Source organism: Lepisosteus platostomus, chromosome 24 (assembly GCF_059453375.1).
Source record: "Lepisosteus platostomus isolate fLepPlt1 chromosome 24, fLepPlt1.hap1, whole genome shotgun sequence".
NCBI lineage: Eukaryota > Metazoa > Chordata > Actinopteri > Semionotiformes > Lepisosteidae > Lepisosteus > Lepisosteus platostomus.
The window spans coordinates 9,895,960-9,910,383 of NC_142634.1; the positions used below are offsets into that span (position 1 = coordinate 9,895,960).

At 39.8% G+C, this 14,424-nt stretch overlaps 1 protein-coding gene across 2 annotated transcripts in view; it reads right to left on the reverse strand.

Moving 5' to 3' along the window:
- Positions 1 to 14,424, reverse strand: part of wscd2 (WSC domain sialate O sulfotransferase 2) — a 78,256-nt gene that overhangs the window by 15,114 nt on the left and 48,718 nt on the right. For both annotated transcript variants that reach the window (XM_088617933.1, XM_088617934.1), the window contains exons 4-7: positions 13,309 to 13,493; positions 8,460 to 8,581; positions 7,097 to 7,271; positions 1,364 to 1,528 (exon numbers count right to left, since the gene is read on the reverse strand). In XM_088617933.1, coding sequence (XP_088474059.1) covers positions 1,364 to 1,528; positions 7,097 to 7,271; positions 8,460 to 8,581; positions 13,309 to 13,493 — 647 coding nt within the window. The remainder of the gene's footprint in view (positions 1 to 1,363; positions 1,529 to 7,096; positions 7,272 to 8,459; positions 8,582 to 13,308; positions 13,494 to 14,424) is intronic.

The window sequence follows — 14,424 nt, forward strand, 5'->3', positions numbered from 1 at the left end:
TTACCACCGAGATTCACTTTGGATAACAATCACAGAAAAATGTGTGTATTTGGAAATACAATAAGTGTGAATTTGTAATGCAAATGAATATGAGGTAATGCATCCCACAGAAATAATATGAAATGCACTCTAAGTCAGGTTGAAATCATGGATTCATCTGTTTTTGTGTAATCTTAAAGACTTAATTATGAAAAGATGCTTATCCTGATTGATACAGTATAGCTAGCAAAAATATGTTGATGCAAGTCTCACTGTCACAGAAAAATGACCAAATTCTGATATAACAAACTGCAAGTTATATGAATTCCTATATTTTATTTGTCAATAACATCATTACTGTACATCAAAGACCCAAGAGTCAGAAACTGAAGATAATGAATTGAGTTTTTTAAACTGTAGTGACTAAAAAATGAGACAGTTCCAAAACATGAATTCTCACATCTTGCAACTAGTTCTATATTGTACAGTATACTGTACGTAGAATGAGGAAGTTTCACATGTTGCATTTTACTTTAGCTTACATCACCCTTTCTTTATCTGCAAGACATGAGGTACAATTGTACCAATCAGGAGAGATGCCCATTATGCATTACATTGTACATTCCTGACAAGAAACCAGAAACCCACATTTTCACAGGTCTCTTTGAAAATGGAGAAAGGACATTTAGAGCAAAAAAATAAAATTGAATGTACCTACCTATAAATAAACCACTTCAAGCTGATAGTAACATTTTGCTGTGTGATCATACCAAATATAACAGCAGTACTGAAGTTTACTTGTTTCTAAATAATCTTAGCTCAGTGGCAAAAAACCACAATGACCTCAGAATGTTCCCCATACCCTACATTATTCTTTCCCACATTCATAAGCTGTGTTTCTAGCCTGTCATTTCACTGGAACATAACATTGAGACTCTAGTTCATTAACTTTTTACCACCTTTTCTGATGCAGTGCTGAACACGCCACGTAAACAGCAGCTACGTTATACATGAACAATTTGCATATTTTTGAGACTCAGTCAATAGAAGCCTTAATGTGTGGCACTTAATAACCTGTGAATCACAACAATACCTCTCCGACGTAAAGTTTAGGAGGGTTAATAGAATGTAAACAAGAATCAACCATGCATATTGAAAAAGACGTCTCAAAATGTTTACAGCCTTTAACAGCTTAGTCCACTCCACCCGAAGTCATCAATGAATCTCTGCGAGGCTGTGACGCTCATAGGTCCTGTTGTTAACAAAAGGTTAGGGTCAGTTAAACTCTTCTGCCAGAACCATCCCTAGTGGTGAGTGAGGAAGCTGTGTAGAGCTGATCTGGGATTTAGCTCGTCTCTGAGCTGTGTGAGAAAGACCTTCTCACCTTTGTTGTAGAGGGACCCATCAAAGTAGTAGCTCCCAGTGTAGAAACCAGTGGCCAGCTCTATCAGGTGTCTGGCCCAGGTGTTGCCTGCCCCAGGGAAACTAGCCAGAGCGATGAGCTGCTTGGATCGGGTGGGCAGGAAGCGTCTGTCCATGCACCGGTTATCTAGACAGGAGAGGGGAATGTTAGAGAAAGTAAATCAAGCAGGACCCAGTGTCTGCAAGCTCATTTTTATTCATGAGCAAAGACCCCTAGTCTTCGGTTTTCAACCCCTCAATTAAAGAGGCTGATTTCCAATCTCCCCAGGGGCTCTCCGAATTTAAATAATAATGAGCGATAACCTGTCACTTACACTGACATCTCTGTAGTCATCAACAAAACGACAAGTACGACATGCGCTTTCATTTTTTTAATAAAACGACTGTAGTTGCGTCTTGAAAACCCAGAGAAGGAAAAAAAGCAGAGAGGTGTGTGTGTTAAACAGCTGTTTTTGTTAATATCAGGTAAGAAGTGAGGTTTGCCGATTTATCGTGTTAAGAAAACATGAGCATTGGTAGGTTTTTGGAATTTATTCCAAGAAACTGTAGGAATAGAAATATGACCAAAAATGTGAAGTTGTCCCTCAACACTGATTGGATACAAATGACATCTTAAGATTTTTTTGCTCAGGTCACCGTTCTATACTGAATGTTTCTTATTGAGAAATTATACAATGATTTCCACCTGTCTTCTTCACTGTTCTATTATTAGTATATCTGGTGCAATCACATACGGAGCATCAAATTTCATGTTCCACAACAATTTCACAAAGTTATTAGCAGGAAGATGAGATGATTAACATTGATCATCAACAGGATGATCAGTAGAGAATATATTGTGAAAATCACAAACTAGCAGCGTGTGTGGCCACCATTGGAAACAATACAAGCTACACCAGGTTGCAAATACTGTCATGAGGGATTGTGTCCCATTCCTCTCATAGATCCCAAACATGTGCTTGTTCATTGTTCTCTGAGCCCTTGGAGCCACACATCATCCCAACGAATGCAAGAAATGTTCAATGGGGCTTAGGTCTAGCTTGTAGGGCATCCACGACTTAACTGTCACACAGTTATCTCGAAAGAGAGCCGTTGCTACACAAGTGGCTTATGGATATTTGTTGTCCTGCTGGAATGTTGTCATTTCAGGATGAACCCACAGAATGGGCCACGAGTGAGTTCCCAGGACTTAATAAGTGTAGCAATGTGCAGTCAGTCTGCCATCAATCACTACAAGTGGAGTTCTGCAGTGACTAGACACTCCTGGAAAGAACATCACACCTGAGTCTTTGTATCTGTTGGTGTGGTGTACAATTTGTTGCAGAAGTTCTAAATGTTTGCACCAGACTCACTCACATCCATCAAGGTGGTATATACAGTACAAAACCTTGTTTGTTTTTTTTACTCTGTGGGAGAGTTCAACAAAGGTATTGCTCCAACATACTGTACAGAAGCATAAAGGCATATTGGTTCCTTTCTGTGTTCATTTCCTGAAGAATGTCCTATGCCCAACAATCTCTCTCTAATGAAGTAGTTTAGTCCTTATTCCACAATCAGAATCACTAGAGTGTGCCACAGGCATGAATGACCAATTAATCAAAATTATACCAAACAATTATCAGTTTCCCCTCCTTTTGTTTTCTAAAGACATCCATCCTTTTTGTAATCTGATTTTCCAGGACAGAATCCTAGAAGGAGCTGGAGCCTAGCCCAGAGTAATACACCCCGAACGGGACACCAGTCCATCGCAGGACACACACACTCACTCACAGTGGGCCAATTTTCCCAGAAGCCAATTAATCTATCAGTATGTCTTTGGACTGTGGGAGGAAACCCATACAAACTTGAGGAGAACATACAAACCCCATGCAGACAGCAGATAGTCCAGGGCCTCAGCACTCAAGGCAGCAGTACTAATCACTGTGCTGCCTTTCTAAAAACATACATGCAGCGATGGAGTGATAAGCTTCTCTTGATGCTTAATATTGCTTTTATTTTCAAATCACAATGAATTTAAAGTGATCATATAGCTTTTTAAACAATTCTTACTGGGAACGTGTAATGTGTATTCAGTACTCCAAAAAAAGAATGTTGACCAGGGCAATACTTTGAGTTTACACTTACAGCTTGTCCAAGGTCATTCATTATTAATACTATTAGTAATATCTTCGTTAAAGACTGATGGCCACAGCTCAAACATGAGAGGTTGAGCTTTATTAGCTCCACCTTGCGGAAATTCCGGATACTATTATTTTGCTTGTCGTATTATAGGAGAATTTACGGTAACTAGCGGTATTTACCGGTGACTCGCGGTATTTACCGGTAGCTTGCGGTAGACTGCGTACAGCGTACCGGAAAATAATGCAGTATCGCCCGCGCATTTTGAATGGCTGCATCTGTACAGAAGCCACCCCATTCCCCAAAAAATACAATATCAAAATGCCATTTTATTGTGTGGGAGAGGATATTTATTTAATTGAACCGAAGCTTTTTGTACAGTTTCATGTTTAAAAGAAGAATTTAAAGAACCTTACTGTAGTAAATCCAGCCATTAAGAGAGCAGAAAACAGCTATAAATCTTTTAGAAAGGTAGGTCTAGTGACAAGCCGCAACACAGGTTAATCCACTCTAGCAAGGACAGATTCAAATCTGGCTCTGTAAGCACTCCATGTAATGCTAAAAAGGGAGAAAAACATAGGGAAGTTAATGAGTAAGTCTGATTAATGGCAACTTGAACATGTGGTGGCCCCTTGTGATCTGCTTCTGAATTGCATTTTAGGAAGTGAAAGGACTGAGTCAATTCACTTAGAGGCTCTAGTAAAGATTGCTTTTTACAGGCTGTCTGAAGGACCCACTGCTTCCTAGTTACAAGAGCTTTTGATTGCTTATGTAAATACAAAGAGACTGCAGAGCAATGTTGACACTTAAATGATTGGCTTCCTTCATCCCAGTTAGAAACAGAGGGTACTATTCAAGACAGGCCTTTGACCAAAACGGAGAAAGCAGCAGCATACCAGAACATAAAAAAAACACCTGGTAAGTACAGTAGGTTTAAACCTTTAGAAATGGGTTTTCCAGGAGAATTATATTTATTCATTTTTAGATTACTCAAATTGGAATATCCATTTATTCCAGCACCACTACTGCAGCATTATACTGTTTATAAAGAGAGCAAACTAACGTCCTTTAGGAAATTAGATTCCTCTTCTTATCCTCCATCCTGGACAGCCACAATACATCAAGGTTTATAGCTCACTTCTAATTGTCAATGGACAAGAAGACTTGGGTTCAATAAATTATTATACTTGTTTGGGTAATTTAATAAAATCAGATTTGGCCAGCTCTTGGGCAGCTGCAGAGTGCTGGTGATTTTCTTGCAAAGTGAAATCATTCCATGTCAATAAATTACAGACTTAGAGATGATTATAAAATCTACTAAATTGTGACTCTCTAGAAAAAAGTGTTGGTCATCCCCCTAATGCACCAAGCTTTCCACTTTTATACTCTGATCCTAGAACATGGCTTCACTGCTTTAATGGAAAACACAGAAAAGACACATTGCTCTTCCTGATAGCATTCAGTGCTGTAGGTACACAGCCAGCACCACCATGATGGTGTGTGCTAGATCAAGATTCCTCTTCCTCACTGCAACACAACCCTCACAGTATACCACAAATAATGCTTTGAATGATGAATTGGATGAATTGCACAACCTGGACCTGAACCTGAACCCACAACCTCCAGCAATAAGAGTAAAGTAAAAATACACATTTTAAAACATTTTTGCCTGCTGTTAAAATTGAAACAAACTGCATTTTGATGCAAAACCCTTTTAACCATTGAAGTGCAGTAAAATACAGCAACATCAGCAGTTACAGTATGTTCCGTAAAAAAACAATGTACCCAATTGAAAGCATTACATCCTGAGAAAACAAGCAATTATTGCTTAACAAATTTACACAGAAAAACATCTGGCTGTTTTCTGTATTCATTCTTAATGGCAAGAAGCAGATCATACCTAATAGACTTACAGTGTCCTCCATAAGCATTGGGGCAATAAAGTCAAAATTGTCACAGATATATTTTAACATTTAAAATAATACTGCTTTTTGTGTTCTATTCCCCCATTTTAGGTGACCATGAGTAGTGGGACAAATTAACTTAAAGTAAATTGAAGTAGTATAAAATGTAGTATTTGGTTGCAAATCCTTTGGATGCAGTAACTGCATCAAGCTTGCAACTCATGGACCTCACCAAACTCTTGTTTTGGTCTTTTGCGATGCTTTACCAAGTCTTTGCTACAGCCATTTTCAGTTCCTGTTAGTTTGGGGGGGGGCTGACTTTAGTCTCCCTTTCAGCCAGTGAATTCTAGTTCGATTAGATTTAAGTCAGTTTAAGACTTTCTTCTTTATTCCCCTCATGAACTCCTTGGTTGTGTTGGCAGTGTGTTTTAGTTAGGCCATTGTTTTGCTGCATGATGAAGCCTTGGTCAATGCATCTGTAGGCATTTTCTTGTACATAGACAGGCAAGACGTTCCTGCACACATCTGAAGTCATTCTGCTGCTACAATCATTAGTTCCTGTACATCAATAAAGATGAGTGAGCCAGTTTTGGAGGTGGCCATGCATGCCCAAGCCATGACACCACCTATGGAAGACTCTGTTTGTTTAGACGCATAAGTCAAATAAGAAAAAGGCTCCAATCAATAAGTGCACCTGACGGTATTGAGCATCTAAACATAATGACATAATAAAGTGTAAATACCTCTGAGACATGGCAAAGAGCGTGTGCTCTAGCGCAGAAGATAGAATGTGTAAAAGCATTTTTTTTTGTAAAATAGTCTAAAATATTAATTTAAACTAATATTCTGGGTTTCACCGTTATTTCCTCTTCCCGTTTCATTTAATAAGATCTGCAAGGAGTGCCTCAGTGTTAAAGAAGCCACTCATGCTGCACAGCAGCTATCTGTATGAAGATTCGCAGTGCATAACTTCTCCTTTTCATCTCTGCAAAAGTGCATGAAATTCAGGTGGACCTCATACTGCAGCTCGAAAGTTTTTTTTTTATGATTACTGTGTGTGTGTCGTCTCCCACATTAGCTCGATCTTTATTGTTCGAATATATTAGAATGTGTTTAGCATATTCAACATGGAATACAGAATATCATTTTGCGCCCCTTATCTTTGGCTTATACGCTTTTTGCGAACAAGGTCCTAAGCGTCTAAATTAAGTGTTTGAGGTTAGAGTGAAGAGGCATGTGTAGGATTGGTCTTGTATAAAACAAAAATAAGTTTTGGAGGAAGCACGCCAAACGTTCAAACCTCTCCAGGGCATGTCAACGTGCGGACGGAAGGTGGACATCAGAAGCCACCGTGATTTTGGCTTTGTTGTGTAAAAATACACTTGCACTAAAAAGTGACTTGAATAGAAAAATTAGACGTGTTACAGTGCTTGGCTGGAAGCAGTCAGAGAAGACTGATGAAGGTGTGTCTGAAGGGGCAGAGGAAGCAGGACCGATAATGAGGAAGAGACGCAAATGTATGCTTGGATAATACACCGTTGTGGAGAATGGAGAATGGAGAACGGTGATGACGGCCAAGTTGGACATCAGGAGGGGGTGTGAAGCACTGAGTATAACAGTCCTACATCTTGTGGAGCGCGAACGAGCTCTCGGACGCCGCGGGCAAGTCTTACCTTGGGCCTGCGTCTGATACACCACGAAATAGACGGCGGTGCCGCAGCCCTCGAACTCCTCCCCCGCGCAGCGCTGCAGGCAGAGCTCCTCGTCCTCGCGCTCGTGGAGCGAGAAGAGAGGCGTGGGGAAGCCGCAGCGGCAGCTCTGGCCCGCCAGCACCGCCAGCGAGTACTCCTGAGGACGAGAGAGGTGCTTCAGCACGCAGGGAGCTGTCTCCTCAAGGGCCGGCCCTCGACGAGAGCTCCTCCAACCTGCAACCCACTTACAGATCATCTCCCGCACAAGTGCTTCCGAAGCTTTGATGCTCTTCATCCTGCTTCACCCTGAGTTTGCCCACAGTAATTACTAGCCATTCCACAAACGCTCACACATGTTAATTGAGGATGACGGCTCCAATTTCTTGGAGGTTGAGGTGGATTCAAGCTTTCATTTCACCTCAGATCTTAATTACTCCACTGGATTAATTATTTAAATTACACCGTTAAATTAATCAGTTTTTGCTCATATTAAGCAGCTCATAATTGAAATATACCTAGAAAACCAACAGGAGTACAGGTTCTGAGGTCTGGATGTCCAGATAAGAGAGAGGCCTCTTGCAATAGAAAAGATAACAAAAAGGCAATACTGCAGTAAGGGCATGACACAATGTACTAGATTGTACTATTTACAAAGTTTTCTAGAAACCCATGTTTAACTGAGATATATATCTTCTTAATTACGGGAAAATAACAAAATACAAGTTATTCATCATTTGAAAAGAAACGGTGCAAATATATTGAGTATCTCCTTCGAAATGTAGCACAAAACCAGATTTTGAGAGGGTCAGAGGTCTGAAGTGAAATGTGGATCTCTGAAGACTTCCAAGGACATTTGCAGCTAATGATATTTCTTGAAAAAAAATCAGCACAAACATCTTCCATTCAATGAGAATTAAACCCCCAAAGGTTGATTTGTTAAACTGATATCCAGCATTTCAAAAGCTTCTGTGCACTGCATCTCAAATGTATAGTCTAAGAAAAAGATCAATAGAGTCCAAGGGCAGTATTGACATAGAAGCTGCTATTTTAACAACTAGACTAAAACATACTGTAAACAGCATATACTGCACTTATGAGTCTGAGCATATTTATCCTGATTACGTGAAGTGCAGATTTTGCCCACTGTTGTCACCATGTCTGCACATTCACTCTACTTTACTACCAACCCACCTGTCAGCTTTAACAAGAGTGAGTGTGTTTCTGCAGTTCTCAAAGGTCTGAATGGGACAAAAAGAGTGTTTCTGGTTTGGGTTTTAAAAGCTGAGAAAAACTGGTGATTCTAAATATCAATTGAAAAGAAAAACAGGCTGAAAGCATTTCTCACCTTTTCGGTACAGAAATCCACACATTTATCCACCGACATGTTCAGTATGACTGCATGGACTGGTAAGGCGAAGGAGACGTTTTCTGGTTTCCTGAAACACCCCTTAAAGATTGCACTTCCATCTGAAGAACAAACATACAACACAGAAAACAAAATGTGGAATTCTTGAACACAGTGTTCATTGCTCATTGCAATGAAGAGCAGACGTATTGGATTTACAAGACACACAGAGCCAAGCTTTGTTAATAAATAAGAATTTCAAAGGCATCTTTGTGCCATGGGCCAAAACTCTGTGGCAGCCTCTTAGAACTTTCATGCAGGAGATGTACTAGGAATAGGGAAGAGCCAGCCCTACAAAAGGAAGATATGAATGAAGAGAATACTCATCTAATTGCACACTCATCCTAATGGTAATTAGAGTCTAAGTACAGATGGCATGGTTGAAAAATGGATGGAATTAGTCATCATGAGTGGGCTGGCGATGATGCCTTTGGAAGTGACAGAAACAGCCATTAGATGGTCTATTTATATCAGACGGAACTTGGAATTAAACCGCCTTTGGTAGCGCTCACCCCACAACCCTTCACATTGATAGCGTGCTCTCTTGACAATGAAATTCTTTGTCCCAGCATGCTCTTCTTGTGACTCCCTGGGTTTCTCACTTTGTAATGTGGCCACCATAGCTCCCTTCTCCTGAGTGCATATGCTTTTAAGTCTATTCATTCTATCGCATGTCTAGCTCATTCACACACACGCACAAACCATTTATTTGATTCAGTCAGAAAAGTGCATTTGTACTTTTCTGAAAAATAACAGCCTGGACTGAAAAGCAGTGCCTATAAGCTGAGTGAGTCAGCAAATGCTATTCTTCCCCTAGGATGTAACCAGCTTTCATAGGTCACAAATGTCAGGCAAAAGCAAAGGCTAGACATGTCTATCCCTTTTCTCTTCCTGGTGTAATGACCATTGACCAGACATGCACTTAGAGAATTGCCACTGGTCAACCCTTGAACAATGTTTTTTAAATGACCAGTAACACTAAATGAGACGATACCTGACCATAGCGCACCAGTTGCTAGATAAAATGTATGTGCTTCTGCTTTGCAGTCTTTGAGGTGTTTTGAGTACTGCTCTAGAGTCTGGGAACAGTCACATTTTCAGTCATTTACATGCTGATCATCAGCTTGTGTGTTGTGACCTGTGTCTGCTAACATTGCTTGAACTACAAATATCTATTCTAAATATATCAGAAGTTAATTATGCCAACCAACGAACATGATTACAAATCAAGTGTCAGCTACCACAAGATAAAACTGCATATTAATTCCTTTTATAATAAGCGGCTTGCTTGATCCAGACCTTGCATATTGGGTACGCCACCTATAAAAGCATTTAGCCAGCTTTATAAATTCATGAAGAAGGTCTATGCATTGGAATTTCAAAAAACACATTTCGCAAAATCAGTTGCTGCTGAAATAAGTACATGCACTGAACTGAAAGGTAAGGAAGTGAATCTTGCTTCTCAGTTGGTGCGCTATTGCCAAAGTCTTTTTAAGTTTAAAGTTTTTTTGAGAGTTACCGGTCAGTTTCAGAGGTGTTTAAAGGCTTGACATGTGGTTAATGCCTACCAAAAGCAGATGCCAGCTGTGATTTATCCAGGAAACAATAGTTTGTAGAAATGTGCAGATGATACTAGGAAGTCCTGTAAAGTCCAGGTGATATCTCTCTAACATTGCTATGTGATACTCATATTGCATAGCTCTATACCATATGGGGAAAAAAAATAATACAAAGGGTCTGGTGTAGGCGTGCACCTTGTAATTTGTAAAGTCATGTGAAAGGTCCTGAATTCTGTTTAATTGCAGGTTTTTAAAGTGCACATCATTAAATTTTGGCAGTAAATTCATGACTCAAAACTCTTTCTAAAAACTATTAATTGTGCTAGAAGACAGGTTTGTAATTATAGTTCTTGGGCAAAGTTCAGCAATCTAAGTGCTTCCTTGTTACTTTGAAACACTTAATTCATCAAATTCCTACGTGAATCCAGTCGATCCTTTAACAATTAAGTAATGACAGTCCTGGTAGGCATGAAAGACTGAATCGAAAGACTCAAGTTTGCCACTCTCTAGTGGAATGTCACAAGGAATTAACAATGATCCTACAAGAATCTGGTGGAATTAACTGCAACTCTCCAGTCACCAGTAACAAACACCCTGGGATATGCAGACAGATTAAGACGTATAGTATGAGGAATACCAATATTTCTCGCTGTCATTCACATCACATGTAAAAATATGTTTTTAGCTAGAGTTTATCCTCTAAATTTCAAGGTTTGCTACTTTACGGCTAGGGAAGAAACAGACGGACAAAGCACACTTTCATTAGGATCGAATTCTGGACACGTATCATAAGAACATAAGAAAGGTTCCAAACAAGAGACGACTATTTGGCCCATCTATCCTGTTTGCTAGTTAGTAGTTAATCGATCCAAGGATCTCATCCAGCCATTTCTTGAAAGAAACCAGGCTATCGGCTTCAACAAAATTGCTAGCATGTCAACCATTTTATGAGAACAAAATAAAATTCCTCCTTCTCTAGAACTCAGGAGGAGATAGGAGACAGAAGAAAGAGATTCCTTAATCAGAGCACAGCCTAGACCCTGGAGTTTATCGTATCTAATTTATCTCACAGGAGACAATGAGGGATTGGACCCTAAGCACAGACATCATTAGCTGTTAATGGGCTGGCTGCACAGTTGTGGCACCAAGGACAATGGGGAACACAATTAGTAGAGCTGCATGTCTGAAACCGTTAAAGTCATTGGTGCTGACTGAGATTCACAGCAGTCAATCACACCAGCAATTAATTTCCCTCTAAATATGGGTCAAAAGCACCATAAATATTGATTGGCACACTTTTCTGCAAAGACTAGAGACTGTGTTTGTTTTGTCACTAATTTCATTTAGACAGAAAAAAACGACCTCTGGAAGCCAAATGAGAAGAAGCCAAAAGCAGAATATCAATCCATGAAACTAAATGAGCTCATTATTTCAGTGCTAAATTAATTGTCTTAATTTCCCTGTTCGGTTTAAACATACAAAAACAAAAACAGAGCCTTTGTTTCAATAATGGTCTTTTTGGTTGGATTTTCTGCTAAATAAATCTGCACTGATGCTGTGCTGGGGGTTACATTTCAAAGAACTTGTTGCAGAAAACAAAATGGCAAAACCACGAAACAAAAAACCTATTAATTGTACCACAACTAAAAAGTTTGTAATTAGTGTTTCTACAACCCAAAAAACAAAAGTGTGATATCTCCCTCAGCTGACCTGGTTTTCAGACAAGGGCATATTGCTTGCACCCACCATATTCACTTTGGGAGTGACAATCCAACTTAGAAAACATAGTCCACAGCTAGGTACAGTGATGCTTATACTGTACACGTCTGTGTACTTTTAATATAAAACCCCATTTCAAACATGCATAAATGGGTCATTATGCGGTATAACGCATCCTGTGGGCTGCTCTGCTCACAAATGTAGTCTCCAACAGCTGAGACAGATGGAGAGGGCCTGAGCTCAGCCTTGTGGGCACAATGTGCAACTGTAACCTCATGATTCAGGAGCAAGAGTGTAACATCTTCAGCCTCCATCACAGCGTGTTGTCAGTTTGGAAGCTTTACAGACAGAAGCTCCATTTTACACCGAAAAGACATTTGTGTTTAGACATGCAATTTCATTTTAAAAATGCATTCTTTTGTGATAAGACCCTCGCAGGCAAAAAGGGCAAAATGTCCCTTCTTGAGTTCCAATATGGAAGCAGATCTATAATCGAAGTTGCAAATTGAGAATTACTAACCTTGCTTTCTTAGCTTTTATTTTCATTTTCTTTTTCTCACTTTCAGTTTTCCAGCTAGCTAGGTGCCTTGGGTTTCAGTTGAACTCCCATTAGGGTTTTGTATCTGAACCAGCCATTGTAAACAGCAGCTCAATAATTTATATTTAATTTGCTTCACAAGTTAACGCACCTTACAAAGGTTGCGTTGTTCACCTCAACACAGATATTACTTAGTTTACTGGCGAAGCAAAACTTTAAGGCCAGCTGACAACATTTTAAGGATTTTTCTCTTTATAATAGTCCTGCATACAGAGAGACACTGTATGTTATAGAAACATATTGTATATACTGTAGATAAGATGTTTATATTATTTTGGGCATAATTTAAGCTAACCTAAAGTGTCTAAATTGGAGTAAAACCATAAGAATAAATGTTTTTCTATCTTTGATTTCTAGACACCATATTTTTAATTTTCTTTCTAACAAAAGGGCCTGCGTTTTCATACAGTACTTATTTTTAGCAGTTAGATTTTCATATAACAAAGGAGAGACCGTCATAGCGGAAGAGAATACACCGTTCTTGTAGGATGACCTCCCACGACACAGCTGCTCTGTGCATGTCCTTAAAATTTTTCTTGTCAATTTAACTTGTTAACTTCCAAACTAGAGTAAACAGGTTACTTAATCATAACCAAGTACCAGTGTTCTTGCTTTGATGATTTACAGTAGGGGTCTGTTTGGGTAAAAATATGTCAGACTTGGTCATTTCCTACACCTTAGGAACAAATCAGAAGGTTTCAAATGTAAATTAATTAAAATTTCATTTTACCTTAAGAAAAGGTTTTTCAAAAACGAGAATTTTAAGGATTTAATTGTTACATAGAAAGATGGATGTATTTTAACAAAAAAATAGCACCTTAACTTAGGTACAAAAAAGCGACATTATTTATTTTTTTTTACTTTAGAAGCTGATCTTGTCAACATTAGCCAACAAGTGCGAAAATGTACTCACACCGCCGGGCTGACTCCTGGCTCAGCTCCAGCCTGTAGATGGAGAGACGGTTCGCCCCTCCACAGGTGTTGGTCTTCTCGCCCTTACACTCCATGTTACAATCACTTTCGCTGGTGTTGGGCGCCTGGATCTTGTGCCCACAGTAACACTCGGCCCCAAACTCCAACCCAGCGTACATGTAGCCTCTGTTACGGGGCATGAAGGGGAGACAACAACAGCGGATGAAAAACAATCTGGTGATGGCGGCTACCACATGCCTGTGGCAATTTCATATTCTGCACACATACTGTACAAGTACATCGTGTTTCTTTTTGCGGCCCCGGTCTTATCCTTGAGATTCTAGCAACAGAGGTTGCGCACCATCTCTCAAACTGTGTGCTGAAATGCTGAGACACCTGTATTGCTCCTCACTTCCATTCCCCCAGATAACAGAACTTGTTTTGGAAAAAGCAGCCTATCTGTTTAAAAAACGCTCTGCCTTGGAACATCATAATTCCGATGTCGGCATTACCCAAACTGACAAACGTTACCACCCTCACGATTCATTTTATTGGAGCTTTCTAAAATTTGTTTTTGCTTCCTCTGGTGGTAAGCCATCCAGGACCAGAAGGCAGCCTTTTCCTGGTCAGTTTCACCCATAGCCTGTCCCAGACGTTTAGGAAGCAAGGCAAGACTACAGCCTCGATGCCACAGTGAGTCCATTTAAGGACACATTCAAAGAGACAAGGACAATTTAGGGAAATCGCTAGCCTGCAGTTCTTTGGAAGGTTTGAGGAAAACTCACAGCGCCTGCAGAAAACCAGAACAAACTCAGGGATGCAAAATCCATGGAGAAGGCATCGCAATCCAGAATCAAATCCAGCATCCAAGAAATGTGAGATAGCAGTGCTAAGCACCATGACACCACCACCCCCCATGGTGTTGCCTGATGTTAAAAAAGAATCACCCAGACATACCCACGGGCTGCTTTTGAATTTTGCATTTCAGAGAGGATACAACAAAGCTAATATGTAAGTGTTACAGAAGAGGGAACAAGTGAGTGCCCAAAGGTATTATACTTTTACTACTTTGTAATAAAATCGGGCTTTAAAAAGGTTTAAGGGCTCCCATATGGCT